Below are 15,411 nucleotides of genomic sequence, written 5' to 3'. Positions count from 1 at the left end.
CTATTCTATTTCTGAGGTTCCCTTCTACCTCTTGACATTTTGATTTCAGAAGCTTTTTAATACAATTTGGTATTATTTTAAAATTATTAGTTGTAAAATTCACAGAATTATTTGTAAAAGAAATGAAAACAAATTTTACAGTCAAATTAACTAAGCTTGCACATCCTTCAACAATTTCCTTTTAATTCTTAAATGTAGCCATCAGATACTGTGAAAGATGTCAGTTGATTAAACCTGACCGGGCACATCACTGCTCAGCATGTGACGTGTAAGTATTACTTGTTTGTTTCTATTTAACCTAGCACCAGAAGTTGATGACAGGAGAATGGAAGGGGAATGGAATGCTTTATACTTAGCAAGAACATTGTATCCTTTCCCTTTATTTGCTATGTTTGCTGGGCTAACAAAAATATTTATATAAGCTAGAATATACCTTGAAGTAATCTTGGTTAAGAGTTACTATACTGGTTGATAGAATATACTTCTTACACTTACATTTAATTTAATATTGATAAGCAAATAAGTAATAACCCCCTTGAGGGAGATAACTTTATTTCTTAGGTTAAAAAGACGGTCATGGAAAAAAAAGACGATCATGACACTTTTCTCATTTTTTTTTAAAGATTTTATTTATTTGACAGAGAGAGATCACAAGTAGGCAGAGAGGCAGGCAGAGAGAGGGGGAAGCAGGCTTCCCACTGAGCAGAGAGCCCGATGCGGGGCACGATTCCAGGACCCTGAGATCATGACCCGAGCTGAAGGCAGGGGCTTAACCCACTGAGCCACCCAAGCACCCTACTTTTCTCATTTTTATTGTTAATATTAAAACCTAATAATCTGCAAAAATACTGTTTTCAGTTACTGTCTGTGACATTGTTCCCGGAAAATTCTCTCTCTCTCTTTTTTTTTTTTTTTTGGTGCCCTTTTCAGAGGGTAGTGTGTTAAAAGAAAGATTCATAGTTTGGTAATCTCTACTGGTCCTTGAACTTTAGTTGGACAGGCTATTTAACATTCTGGGTATTAGTTTATTCATTTCCTATATTTCAGCAGTCACTTCTTATCTGCCTGGGGATCTATTCCAAGACCCCCAGTGCATGCCCAAAACTGGATAATACCAAACCCTATATATACTATACATACATAGCTATGATACAGTTTAATTTATAAATTAGGCACAGTAAGAGATTAACAATAATAGCTAATAATAAAATAGAACAATTATAGCAATATATTGTAATAAAAGTTATGTGAATGTGATCTTTCTCTCAAAATGCCTTCCGCTATACTCATCCTTATTGTGATGAGATGAAGGGAGGTAAATGACGTAGGCTCTGTGACACAGCATTAGGCCACCGTTTACCTTCTGAAGTATGTCCAAAGGAGAATTATCTGCTGCTGGACTACGGGTGACTGTGGGTAGCTGAAACCAGGGGAAGCGACTATGGATAAGGGGGAACTGCTGTATTTGAAATGTTCTGTGGTCTAACTTCATACAAATCTAGATTACTTGTATTGGTGAAGAGGTAAATTTGGAGGGTTTTTTTTATTATAAAAGTACAGTACTGCTTATCCAGGGAATGCAATTTTGTAAATTATGTGGAAAAAATAACCATCTATAAGCCTATCATTATTAATATTTTAACATATTTGCTCCTAAAGTTTTATTTTTATGTGTTACATATTTTTAGTGTTACGTGTTTTATGTTTATGTGTTTTATGTGGTTAAAATAGCATAGGGATTTCTGTATTTCATTTTATCTTCCTCAGCTAATTTATAAGCTGAACCTATCTAATTTACCTAGTGCTATGTGTACTACATCATATTAAAATGTCATTTGGTGTGGTTCAAGGCATTTGGCTATGCTCAGCTGAATTCCCAGTATTAAAAATCATCTAACTATAAAAGGCCTTCTGGAAATACCAGAACTTTTCTCTAACCTACTGGGTTAGTTTTTCTTTACTTTTTTTAGAGAAGGAGGCAGGGGGAGGAAAGGCAGCAGGGGAGGGAGAGAGACCATCTTAAGCAGGCTCCACACCCAGGATGGAGCCTGAAGCACAGCTCAGTCTCACAACCCTGAAATCGTCACCTGAACTGAAATGAAGAGTCAGATGCTTAACCCACTGAGCCACCCAGGCATCTCTGGGTTGGTTTTTCTAAGATATTATTTGTAAAGGTAAAAATTTAAGCCAAAGAAAGAGAAAATTATCAGAAATTAGAATTAGGGGAATTTTTGTGCAAGGATTTTCTTATGTTTATTTGTTTTTTAGATGTGTTCTTAAGATGGATCATCACTGTCCTTGGTATGTATAAAAAAAAAGGAAATTACATTGGGGGTGGAGAGGTGGGAAGGAGAGAATTGAGAGTAATTTATCTCAGCATTCCCAAATTTTGAGGGTCAGTTTAATTACTCGATTACTCAAGATTGATCTGGTCCTATTTATATGCATATTTATGTATGTACATGTTTATATTAAATGTATTCCTTTAAATATATACTCTGATGTTATTAATCCAAGTAAGTGTATATTAAGAATTAACATTAAAATTCCAGATTTCCTCATGAATTTATTAAAAACACACATTCACAATTAAGATACTGCTCCCTACTTTCCAAATGACCCATTTCTAAGTAATAATATTTTTTTATCTTCCATATGTATTATTGTTTTTATTTATTATAGTTTAAAAATAACATTAAAACGTACTGTCTTAACCATTTCTAAGTGTACAGTTCAGTAGTATTAAACATGTTCATATTGTGTAACAATCTTCAGAAATTTTCCGTCTTGCAAAATAAATTTCTATACCCATCACAGCCCCCCCAGCTCTTGGCAAACATCATTTTGTTTTTTGTTTCTGATAGTTTGTGATTTATCTTATTTTTACAGTGTGATTTTCTTTATTCTTCTAGGGTGAATAACTGTGTGGGATTTTCTAATTACAAATTCTTCCTGCTGTTTTTATTGTATTCCTTATTATATTGCCTTTTCGTGGCTACAACAGTTTTACAGTACTTTATAAAATTTTGGACGGTAAGTCTTTTTTCTGTCTTAAAACATATACGTAAAACTTTTTAAGATGATATATTCATAAAGAATTCATTCACTCTTTATTATAAGTAGATATACTTTATTTCAATTTTACTAGGTAGAATTTATGATGGATCAGAAAGCAAATGGGATTACAGTTTACCTTCATATGTTTATTTGTAAATAAATGGATATTAAATAGGATATAGTAAACTTTTTTTAGTGAGTCAAACTATTTTCAGCAATATTCTAACAATAGACCTATCAATTTTAAGGAAGTAATTGCTTTTACTTGAGTTGAAGAGACTTACTGCAGTTTTACAGTAATAACAGTGAAATTGCAAATAGCGCAAATAACCACTAATCCGGTTCCTGCCTCTATAGATGTTAATCCTTTTTCTGTCATAAGTGGTGTTTTTTCCACATTTTTAATTTATATCTTATAACCCTGTTTTCTTTGATTTTTATTAAATCAAAGTTTTATATTTTTAAAGCAGTGTTTTTATCATTTCTTTTTTTTAAGATGTTATTTATTTATTCATTGTAGAGAGAGTGTGTGCATTGCATGCACTCAAGCAGGGTGGGGGTTGGAGGGGGAGGAAAGGGAGAAGCAGACTCTGTGCTGAGCACCAGCCCTACGGAGGGCTCAACCTCATGACCCTGAGACCCTAAGGTCTGACCCCAGCCAAAATCAAGAGGCAGATGCTCAACCAACTGAGCCACCCAGGCACCCCTAAAGTACTGCTTTTAAATAAATAATCAGAAAATCAGAAATCAAAGGGGCACCTGGGTGGCTCAGTTGGTTAAGTGTCTGCCTTTGGCTCAGGTCATGATCCCAAGGTCCTGGGATCAAGCCCTGTATCTGGCTCCCACCTCAGTGGGGAGCCTTCCTCTCCCCCTTCCTATGCTCCTCCCCCCCCTGGTGTGCTCTCTCTCTCACTCTGCACTCCCTCAAATTAATAAATCTTTTAAAAATTAAAAATGTAAAAGCAGTACTTTTCATTTATGATTTCTGGCTTAAGTCTATTCACTGTATATTTACACAATATTCACCCAGGTTTTCCTTTGGCATTTTAGTTGTTTTTGTTTTCACATTTAAATCTTTGATTTTTGAAGAAGGCATTACTGTGGTCAAAAAGTACTTTGTATTTACTCTTCCTAACGATCCTGTTAAGAAGTTTTAAAATGTAGGTTTTATAATTGAACTGTTCAGGTGTGCTGAAGCCAGCAGATCGTGAAGTGATTACTATTGAAAAGATAGTTTGTTGCTCACAGTTTTTGAGGGAAGGGTCATACCACGCCATGAAGGACCACACAGGGAAGCACCAGGCAGGGTAACCAGATTTAGGTTAGCCAGTTTGCATAGTATCTGTGGTCCCTGGGCATAATGGTTGTCCCTGGTTATCTGTATGTATCCTTGGAGTGGTTAGGGCAAGGAAATTTTGCCTCCTGGAGTGTAATAGTCAGATTGAGGAGGTGATATGGAATATGAACTCTGGATTGGTTAGTTTTTGTATGAGAGGTTTATTCCTTGCTATCACTTAAGGACTGGATAGCTGTGGGAAAGTCGGTCTCTCTCCAGTCAGCATGGCCTCAGATGCCAGAGCATCAAGAATACAGAAAATAAGGGGGACCTGGGTGGCTCAGTTAAGCATCCAAGTTTTGATTTTGGCTCAGGTCATGATCTCAAGGTTGTGAGATGTTGGACTCTGCACTGGGCATGGAGTCTCCTTAAGATTCTCTCTCTCCCTTTCCCTGTGTCTCTTCCTGCCTGCCCCCACTCACTCACTCACTCTCTCTGTCAAAAATAAAAATAAAAAAGAATACAAAAAGTAAGAAAATATAGTTAATGCAGAAAGAGTTGTTACTACCCCAATTTCCAAAGTTGAAAACTGAGGTTAGAGAAGTTAGGAAACTAGCCAGAATATGAACATAAATATCTCTATTTCAACGTCCAACTACTTTTCACTGTGAGTTGCTATTCATAATCATACTTGGAAATTACAAAATTAAAGCCTTAAGTCATCAAGCACAGTTATTTTTCCGAGAAATATCTAATACTTTTTAAGGACTTTCACTAACACATTGTTGAGTTTTTAAACTTTGGGTAGTTAAAACCCAGGGTATGCTAGTACTTACGGTGCCTTTGTGTATATTAGAAGAGAGTACCCAGTTCTGTGTGGTCTCAGCCCAGTGAATTTTGGGTTCTGCTCTTCCCCTAGTTGTAAGTATCTTTGTTCAGTTTACAACCTACTTAATCCTACTCAGTGGCCCTATTTAAATGAAGAGGATTCAGTGCCAGATGAATAAAGTCTAAACTATAGAATTTCATATTTCTTTACCAGAAACTTCAGCAGTGTTTGCATATAGTGATTTATTAATTAAAGAATAAATATTTTGGGGGTGACTGGGTAGCTCAGCTGATTAAGCATCTAACTCTCAATTTCGACTCAGATCGTGATCCTCAGGGTCATCACATTGAGCCCTGATATGGGTTCCACACTGAGCATTTCCAGAAACTTCCTGGGATTCTTTCTCCCATTCTTTCTGCCCTTCCCCCACTCATGTGCATGCTCTTTCTGTCTCTAAAAAAAGAATAAATATTTTTAAAACTTTTTTCAGATTTATCATAATAAGGAAAGACTAATAAACTTAAATCTTTTTCTTCAGTTAACAAATATGTATTTAGTACCTACTATGTGCCAGGCAGTGTTCAAGGCACTTTGGATATATCAGTGAACAAAACAGAGTCCTATTTTTATAGAACTTACTTTTGAGAAGAGGTTGGCATATACGCATAATAAATAAGTAAATCCTATTGTGTATTAGAAGTAAACACTGAAAAATAGTAAAAATAGAGCGGGGTAAGGGATGTGGCAAGTGTATAGGGGTGAGTATGACAGGGGCAGATAGAAGTGCTAAAGAGAGTGATAAGAATAGACCTGCCTCAGTAAGACGATCAGATTTGAGCATAGGCATGAAGGAAGTTAATGGACACATGGGAGCACCTAGATAAATAAAGCAAATATTAACAGACCTAAAGGGAGAAATTGAGAGCAATACAGTAATAGTAGGGACTTTAATACCCCACTTTCATCAATGGATAAATCATCCAGACAGAAAATCAATAAGGTAAGTTGGTATTAAAATGACACATTAGGCCAAGTGGACTTACTAGACATACTCCATCCAAAGAAACAGAAAACACAGTGGTATAAAACTAGAAATCAGTTACAAAAAAAGAAAACTAGAAAACTCAGAAATCGGAATGATCTAAAGCAACCTAACTTCCCATCTCAAGGAACTAGAAGAAGAACATACAAGCCAAAGTTAGTACAAGGAGGGAAATAACATACCAGAATGGTGGGTACCTAGGGGGCTCAGTTGGTTGAGTCTTTGGCTCAGGTCATGATGCTGAAGTCCCAGGATCAAGTCCCGGGCTCCTTCTCAGCAGGGAAGACTGCTTCTTCCTTTGACCCTCCTCCTCCTCATGCTTTCTCTCTTGTTCTTTCTCTCTCAAATAAATAAATAAATAAAATCTTTTAAAAAGAAAAACAAAATCAGAATGGAAATAAGTAGACACTAAAGAGACAATAGAAAAGATCAGTGAAAGAGCTGGTTTTCTTAAAAAGATAAAACAGTCAAACCTATACCCAGTCTCACAAGAAAAAAAGAGGACTCAAAATCAGAAATGGAATAGAAAACATATCTAATGCCACAGAAATACAAAGGATCATAAGAGACTACTATGAACAATGATACACCAGCAAAATGGACAACTTAGCAGAAATGGATACTTTCCTAAAAAATACAACCAAGACTGAATCATGATGAAGTAGAAACTCTGAAGAGATTAATTGCTAGTAAGGAGATTAAATCAGTAATCAGTAACTTCCCAATAAACAAAAGTCCAGGACCAGATGGTTTGGTAGTGAATTCTACCAAACATATATACATACATTTATTTATTTATAAATAAAGATTTTTATTTATTTACTTGACAGAGAGAGAGACAGCAAGAGAGGGAACACAGGCAGGGGGAGTGGGAGAGAGAGAAGCAGGCTTCCCACAGAGCAGGGAGCCCGATTCAGGGCTCCATCCCAGGACCCTGGGGTCATGACCTGAACTGAAAGCAGATGCTTAATGACTGAGCCAGGTGCCCCTCTACCAAACATTTAAAGAACTGCTAGTCCTCAAAATCTTCCAAGAAAATAGAAGAGGGAACACTTCCAAATTCATTTTATGAGGCCAGTATTACCCTGATACCAAAAATGGACAAGGGCACTATAAGAAAATAAAATTAAAGATTTTATATACTTGTTGGCCCAAAGATGTAAAAATATTCAAAACAATATTAGCAAGCTGAATTCAGCAATTTGTTGAGAGAATCATACACTGTGATCATGTGGATTTATTCCAGGGATGCAGATATGGTTCAGCATCTTGAAATCAATCAGCATGACATACCACATTAACAAAATGAAGGAAGAAATATGATCATCTCAATAGATACAGAAAAGCATTAGATAAAATTCAACATCTATTTTTGGTAAAAATTCTTAACAAAGTAGGTATGGAGGGAATATATCTCAACACAGTAAAGACCTTATATGACAATCCCACAACTAACATCATACTCAGTGATGAAAGACTTAAGGCTTTCCCCCTAAGATTAAGAAAAGACCAGGATTCCCACTCTTGCTATTTATTCAACATAATATGTATTGGAAGTCCTAGCCAAAGCAATTAGGCAAGAAAAGGAAAAAATTCAAGTAGGAAAAAAGTAAAGCTGTCTCTATTTGTATAATACATAATATTATATTTAGAATACCCTGAAGTCTCTTCCAAAAACTGTTAGAACCAAGAAACCAATTAAGAGTAGTTGCAGAGTTCAAAATCAATTGCATTTCTATACGGTAGTAACAGACTATAAGAAGAGAAATTAAGAAATTAAGAAAGATAGGTGAGAGACCTGTATACTGAGAACTATGAGAGACTGATGAAAGCAATTAATGGAAAGTTAATCTGTGCTCATGGACTGGAAGAATTAACATTGTTAAACGTGAAGAATTAATATTGTTAAAATGTCCATACTACCAAAAGCCATTTACAGAATCAGCGTAATCCCTAACAAAGTTTTTCACAGAAAAACTTAGACATTTTCAACACAGACATTTTTCACAGAAATAGAACAAACAGTTCTAAAATTTGTGTGGAACCACAAAAGACCCCAAATAGCCAAGGCAGTCTTGAAAAAGAAGAACAAAGCTGGAAGTATCACACTTCCTGATTACAAACCATATTACAAAGCTGTAGTAATCAGAACCCTGCTACTGGCGTGAAAACAGACACACAGACCAATGGAATAAAAGAGATAGGCCAGAAATAAACCAATGGATCTTTGGTCAGTTAATTTACAACAAAGGAGCCAAGAGTATACCGTGGGTAAGGGTAGTCTCTGTAATAAATAATGTTGGGAAAAATGGATAGCCACATGCAAAAGAATGAAACTGGATCTCTATCTTACATCATAACAAAAATCAATTACAAATGGATTAAACACTTGAACATAAGCCCTGAAACCATAAATCTCGATTTTAAGAACATTAGCAGTAAGCTCCTTCACATTGGTCCTGGTGATGATTTTTTAGATTTAACAGCAAAACCAAAATAACAAAAGCAAAAGTAAATAAGTGGGACTACATCAGTCTAAGAAGTTTCTATACAGCAAAGGAAACAATAAACAAAACAAATGGCAGCATACTGAATGGGAGAAGATTGCAAGTCATATATCTGACAAGAGCTTAATAGACAAAAATATATAAAGAACTCCTACAACTCAGTAGCCCCCCCTCCCAAAAAAAGAATTTTAAAAATTGGGCAGAGGATCTGAACAGACATTTTTCCAAAGACATGGATGGCCAGCAGGTACACGAAAAATTGCTCAATGTCTAATCAGGGAAATGCAAATCAAAACCACAGTGAGATACCAACTCATACCTCTTAGAATGGCTGTTATCAAAAGACAAGAAGTAGTATTGGCGAGGATATGGAGAAAAAGGAACCCATGTACTATTAGTGGGAATGTAGATTGGTTTAACCACTATGGAAACAGTATGAAGATTCCTCCAAAAATTAGAGCTACCATATGATCCAAGCAATTCTACTTCTGGATATTTATCCAAAGGAAATGAAATCACTAACTTGAAAAGATATGTGTGTGCCCCATGTGCATTGCAGCTTATTTATAATAGCCAAGACATGAAAACAACCTAAGTGTCCCATCAGTGGATGAATGGGTGAAGAAAATGTGTGTGTGTGTGTGTGTGTGTGTGTGTACGTGTACGTGTGTGTGTACGTGTACGTGTACACAATGGAATATTACTTGGCCATAAAAACTTAGGAAATCCTGCCATTGTGATCGCATGGATGGGCCTGGAAGACATTACACTAAGTGAAACAAGTCAGAGAAAGATAACTGTTTTTGTCACTTATGTGGAATCTAAAAAAAATTTCTTTTGGACTCCTAGATAACAGATTGGTGATTGTTGGGGCAGTGGTTGGGGGGTGGGTAAAGTGGATGAAGGTGCTCAAAATAACATGAATAAGTTTTGGGTATATAATGCACCATATTTGGTGACTATAGTTAGGTATATTTGAAAGTGCTAAGATAGCACATCTTTTAAAAGATCTCATCACTAGAAAAAAATTTTTATAATTGTGGTATGGGTGTTAACTAGACTTATTGTGACTTTTGCAATTGTACATATTGTGACTTTTGCAATGTGTACATATATTGAGTCATGTTTTACACCTGAAACTAATAAAATGTTATATGTTCAGTTGTATCTCAATTTTTTAAAAAGAGTGTGATCAGGGTAGATTTTCAAAGGTAAGATTTGAGCAGAGACTTAAAGGGAGTTAGTGGACATTTGAGAGAAGAACATTTTTGAAGAAACATCTGGAGTTTGGAGCAAAGGGCCCAAAGTAGGAGCGTCCCCTCCATGTTTGTTTAACAGCAAGGAGGCTAGCTAGTGTGGCTGGATTAGAATGAGCAAGAATGGGATTAATGAGAAGTCCAGGCAGTGGGCCTTGGAGAGTGTTGGAGGACTGTGTCTTTCGTGCCTCAGTGAAACGGGAGCAGAGGAGTAACATGGTCTTAATTGTAATGGATCACTCTGATTACAGAGCTGAAACTAGACTGCAGGTCAAGTGACAGCACCTCTTAGAAGGCTTTTGCAGTCATAGTGAGTGAAGGTGATTAAGTTTTCAGAGTTTTTAGAAACTGCTAATCAGAAGTTTTAAAATAAAAGCTATTTGCTAAAAAAAAAAAATTTCTTTCCTAGATTTAAATCTCTTTAAAAAACAGAGGGAAAGTATATATTTAAAGTGTATCTCGAATGTGCTTGAGGAGCTAAATATTCTTTGTTTTTTTTTGTTTGTTTGTTTGTTTGTTTGTTTTAGGAGCTAAATATTGTCTGTTTTCACTTTTGTGTTTTTGGAAAAAATGTTGTCAGTAACCTTTAGAAAACAACATCTCAGTGTTCCTTCAAAACAAAAGATTTATAAAACTAGTGTTCAGGATAATTTTGTATAAAATTTGGTTTCTTAATACATTATCTCTATTTGTACAAGCTTTGCCGCAGGAAATCTACAGAGAGTTGTCCAAAGGTAAAATAACATTATTGCCATGCCATTCTTGTGACAATTTATAGTAAATATGTATAATATTCATTTGCTTCACAAGATGGGAAGTTAAAAGAATTGCTTGGTATATTTAAAAGGCACTGTGGTTACTCTGGGAGAGAAGAGTAAAAAATATATGTCAGAATAATCTAATGCTAAAAACCTTCATTTTATCCTGTAAACTATGTTTAAATAATCCAGGACCACCTCATGTTCTAGTAGAGTCTGTAATTTGCCCATGTGGTTTTATTTTAAGAGCTAACACTTAAAGGCTTCCTCTTTCTCCTATTAATAGATACTAAGATTTTGCTTCTGTTAAAATGAATATAGCCATAAGAAAAGGGATAACAGCAGAGCTGTTTTCATTCACTAATACCTTGTAGTAAATGTATTTACCAAAACTGCTAATTACCCTAAATAAATAAATAAATAAAAAGTGTAGGAATTGAGTGAGGGTAAAAAAAGTAGGGATTGAACAGCTGAGGGCATGGGGATATATGCTGGGGTCTTCCAAAAATAGAAATTAAAGAAATACACAAATTTATCACAATTAGTATCTGGTTAGCAACATTTATAATTAAAATAAGCAAATACTTTAGCATATATCCTGGATATCAGGGAAAGCTTATGAATATATGCATAAAGTACAAAAGAAAAAAATGAGTTAAAATACATCTTTTTTATTGAATATATTACTAAATTTTTTAAATGTTTAAGAGTAATTTTTTTAAATGACCCTTTTAACATTTCATACAAGCAAGCTCCTTTGATAATGCCAGTTTTCTGTTTTGGGAGATGTTGCTTTTGGATTTATTATCTAAATTTATTCTTCATATCTGGCAAGATTTTTGGTAGATTCAGCAGTCTTTAGGAAGAATCAAATAACAATATACTTTAAGGGCTGACTATTCTAAAGTTAACTCTTCTTTCTTCCTTCCTCAGAATGAACTCTCTGATACACGTGCGAAGTTCCACGTACTTTTCCTTTTCTTCGTGTCTACAATGTTCTTCATCAGCGTTCTATCACTTTTCAGCTACCACTGCTGGCTAGTTGGAAAAAACAGAACAACAATAGGTAAGTAGGCTAAAAGAAATCATAATTATTTCGGAAAATGACCACAAATGACTATGAAATCATGAGGACAATAGTCAGATGATAAAGAAATAGAAAATCATTCTGTATTAAGGTTTACTGTAACTAGATAAGAACAACTGGTATATAATAAATGTAGAGTTTCAATATTTTGAAGATTGAGGATGTGAGATTGGCATTTGCATGTATTTTCAGTAGTACACTATATATAAAAGAACTATATAAATTTTATTTTTTTAAGATTTATTTATTTATGAGAACAAATAAGCAAGCAGGGGGAGGAGCAGAGGGAGAGGGAGAAGGAGAGAAGCAGGGCTCAGTCTCATGACCCTGAGGATCATGACCCGCACCAAAACCAAGACTCAGTTGCTTAACGGACTGAGCCATCGAGGCACCCCCCCCCACAGCTTATCTTTTAGCTAAAACGTATTCTTTAATTTTTCCTCACCTGTGATTACACAGTGACTGGCGTGTTCCCTGATCGAGGCTAAGGAGTAGCATTTTTGACATGGTTAATCATTTCCATCTTTATGTCAACTATACCACTAATATCAGCATTTATTTCCTTATTTTGCTCATTTTTTAAAAAGTGAAATAGAGGGGGAGAATTCATTAAGGTATTAAAATAATTGGACAAACATTTCCTAAATAAAGGTGGTATGACATTGGCTCAAACTAAGCTATTAGCCTGTAAGTGGCCACTGTGCTATAATTGAAATATTTCGGCATTGGCTAATGTATACATCAGCCAATCAGATACAAAATAGGAATCTGTCACATTGTTTCACAGGAAAGTCAAAGACTCCTTGACATCTAAAGCCATATGTCTACCAGAGCAGTTGGAGGCAGATAGATTATAATACAGAAAGATGAAGACATTTTAGGGAAGCTTTCAGATATGTTTATATTTGGATTATTTTAACTTTGTGTCTTACTGAGTCATATAAAAGCATGATGGGCTCCAGGGTAGGGATTTCTGTGCCCTTTCTTCTCCAGCTCACTCTCCATTATGGAACTCTCCTCTAGTTCCATCATGCCTTCATCCCTTTTCTATGTAAATAAACTTTCTTGTATTTAGTAATTAATTTGTTATCCTCTTCACAGAGTACCCTGCCATCTCCTTACCTTTACTCATCAATGATAAAAGGCAGCTTACATGCAAAGTCTAGCCCTTATGAACTATGTCAATTAAAAAGGAAGAGATTTCACATAGAAAAGTAGATTTCTTTTAAAAAATTGCTAAGTCTGGTAACAGTAGGCCCATGTTCTGGGGCGCCCGGGTGGCTCAGTAGGTTAAGCCCCTGCCTTCAGCTCAGGTTATGATCTCAGGGTCCTGGGATTGAGCTCCGCATCGGGCTCTCTGCACAGCAGGGAACCTGCTTCCCCTTCTCTCTCTGCCTGCCTCTCTGCCTACTTGTGATCTCTGTCTCTCAAATAAATAAAATCTTTAAAAAATAATAAAAATAAAAATTAAAAAATAAAAAACAACAGTAGGCCCATGTTCCTATATGGCATTCTTCAGTTGGAACTGAGTAGTAGCTGACTGCTTTAGATGGGAGCCTGAACACTTTAATTTACCACAGTTCCAAGCCTGCTTCATTTCCTGCCTAACCCCTTAGTTATGAGAGGCGTACTTTATGGGAAACCTAGTGTTCTCTTTAAGCAGTATTCTTCTCTCTAAGCAGTATTCTTCAGTCTTTTTTGCCAGTGACTACAGTAAGAAAGGCATAATTTATATTGTGACCTAGGGGATACACATGTTTATAAAATTATATAAATAAAATAGGCAAATATTTTCAGAACATCATTAATCTCTACATATGCAATGTACTATAATATTTTCGGTTTTAGTTCATTAAAAAGAAGTGCTGGTCTCACACACACACACACAAAAATATATATATGAAAAACACCTTTTAAAGTTTTTAACCCTTATTTTGAAAAAACTACCATGGCACACCACCTCCTTTACAGCTTACCTTCCACACCCTTGGCCCTACCTAAGCTGGTTCTCTACTGCTCCTTCCAGAGTTCTGTTCAGATTCTGTCCTTGGAGAACACTTTCTGTCATCTCCACCCTTCTCCGTAACTGTCCCCTACCTACCTTGAGACCATTTCCCCAGTTTAAAGAGTTTCTGTATTCAAACAAATGCTATTACCCCAAACAGGCAAGCTGCTCCCTTTGATGCTCATGGCCAATCTTTACCATAAATTAAACACTGAATCTTTTAATCTCTTGGAACTGAAGAGCACCTGAAATTGTCAATTTGATCTTTCCATTCTCTGGCCACTCATCATCCTTGCAGCTCTCTTTTTTGTACTCCAACTATATTTCATCTTTTACACTGCCTGCATTCTCCTGGTCTCATTTCTCACCTTTCCCATCCTAGATCCTGTAACAAATGACAACTCTTTTTAAAAGATTTTACGTATTTATTTGACAGAGAGGGATCACAGGTTGGCAGAGAGGCAGGCTCGGGGGGTGGGGGGAAGCAGGCTCCCTGCTGTGCAGAGAACCTGACATGGGGCTCGATGCGGGGCTCTATCTCAGGACCCTGAGATCATGACCTGAGCCGAAGGCAGAGGCTTAACCCACTGAGCCACCCAGGTGCCCCGACTTTAACAACTCTCACACTGATCCATGACCTGAGCTATTCCAACTCTCTACTCTATCCACAAGTAGGTCAGGGGTATAGAAAGCTGAGGAAGGCAGTCTCACTCCCATAGCAACTGGTGCACCTACACATTTAAAGTGTCAGACCTCGGGGCGCCTGGGTGGCTCAGAGGGTTAAGCCTTTGCCTTCAGCTCAGGTCATGATCTCAGGGTCCTGGGATGGAGCCCCATGTTGGGTTCTCTGCTCAGCAGGGAGCCTGCTTCCCCATTTCTGTCTGCCTACCTCTCTGCCTACTTGTGATCTCTCTGTCAAATAAATAAAAAATCTTTATAAATAAATAAATAAATAAATAAATAAATAATAAAGTGTCAGACCTCACTTGGGTCCTTTATTTGGCAGTCATGTCACGTGTTTCTGAAAAAATAAGAAGTTGTCACAAGTAATTTCTTATCTTCTCCCCTTTATAACCTTACACAGACATTTCTTCTTTCAAGCCCATCACTGTCACTCTGCCTCTAACTTCTGAGGACAAATGTCTTTTCTGGTATCTAAGGTTAATCTTTAGAACTCTTCTAGAGGATGTCTCCTTTCCTCTAGAATTTTCTTCCATCAATTTTTATCTTACTTTTCTATATCATCAACGTTTTCCAATTCCTCTCTCCCTGGCTTTTTATCCTTAGCTTATAAAACATGATAAAAATAAATTGTATTTTTAAATAAAGAAAAAAAACTTTTTCTTGTGAAATGTGTATTTTTCTCTAGCCCCCACTCAGTATCACTTAATAGCCAAACTTGAAATAATGGTCTCTCTGATCACCATCTGCTTCTTTATCTTTTATTTTTTGTTCAAGATCATGCTCACATACTACCACCCCCATTCACACATGTATATCACAGTGTCGTTTTATTAGAATTTGTTAGATTGTGGGTTCTTTAGTAAGAATTTCATCTCATTTATCTTTAGATCTCCAACACCTGGTACTGTGC

The 15,411-nt window shown here is 36.2% G+C and overlaps 1 protein-coding gene across 7 annotated transcripts in view; it reads left to right on the top strand.

Moving 5' to 3' along the window:
- ZDHHC20 (zinc finger DHHC-type palmitoyltransferase 20) overlaps positions 1–15,411 on the top strand; it is a 76,706-nt gene that overhangs the window by 48,471 nt on the left and 12,824 nt on the right. For all 7 annotated transcript variants that reach the window (XR_007126090.1, XR_007126091.1, XM_047722898.1 and 4 more), the window contains exons 5-8: positions 199–268; positions 2,269–2,301; positions 2,913–3,033; positions 11,659–11,791. Coding sequence is in view for 5 of the 7 variants with exons in the window: in XM_047722898.1 (XP_047578854.1) it covers positions 199–268; positions 2,269–2,301; positions 2,913–3,033; positions 11,659–11,791 (357 nt within the window). In the remaining 2 variants the exon portion in view is untranslated. The remainder of the gene's footprint in view (positions 1–198; positions 269–2,268; positions 2,302–2,912; positions 3,034–11,658; positions 11,792–15,411) is intronic.

Source organism: Lutra lutra, chromosome 3 (assembly GCF_902655055.1).
Source record: "Lutra lutra chromosome 3, mLutLut1.2, whole genome shotgun sequence".
In the NCBI taxonomy this organism is placed as follows: Eukaryota; Metazoa; Chordata; class Mammalia; order Carnivora; family Mustelidae; genus Lutra; species Lutra lutra.
This window is presented reverse-complemented; position numbering and strand designations above follow the sequence as displayed.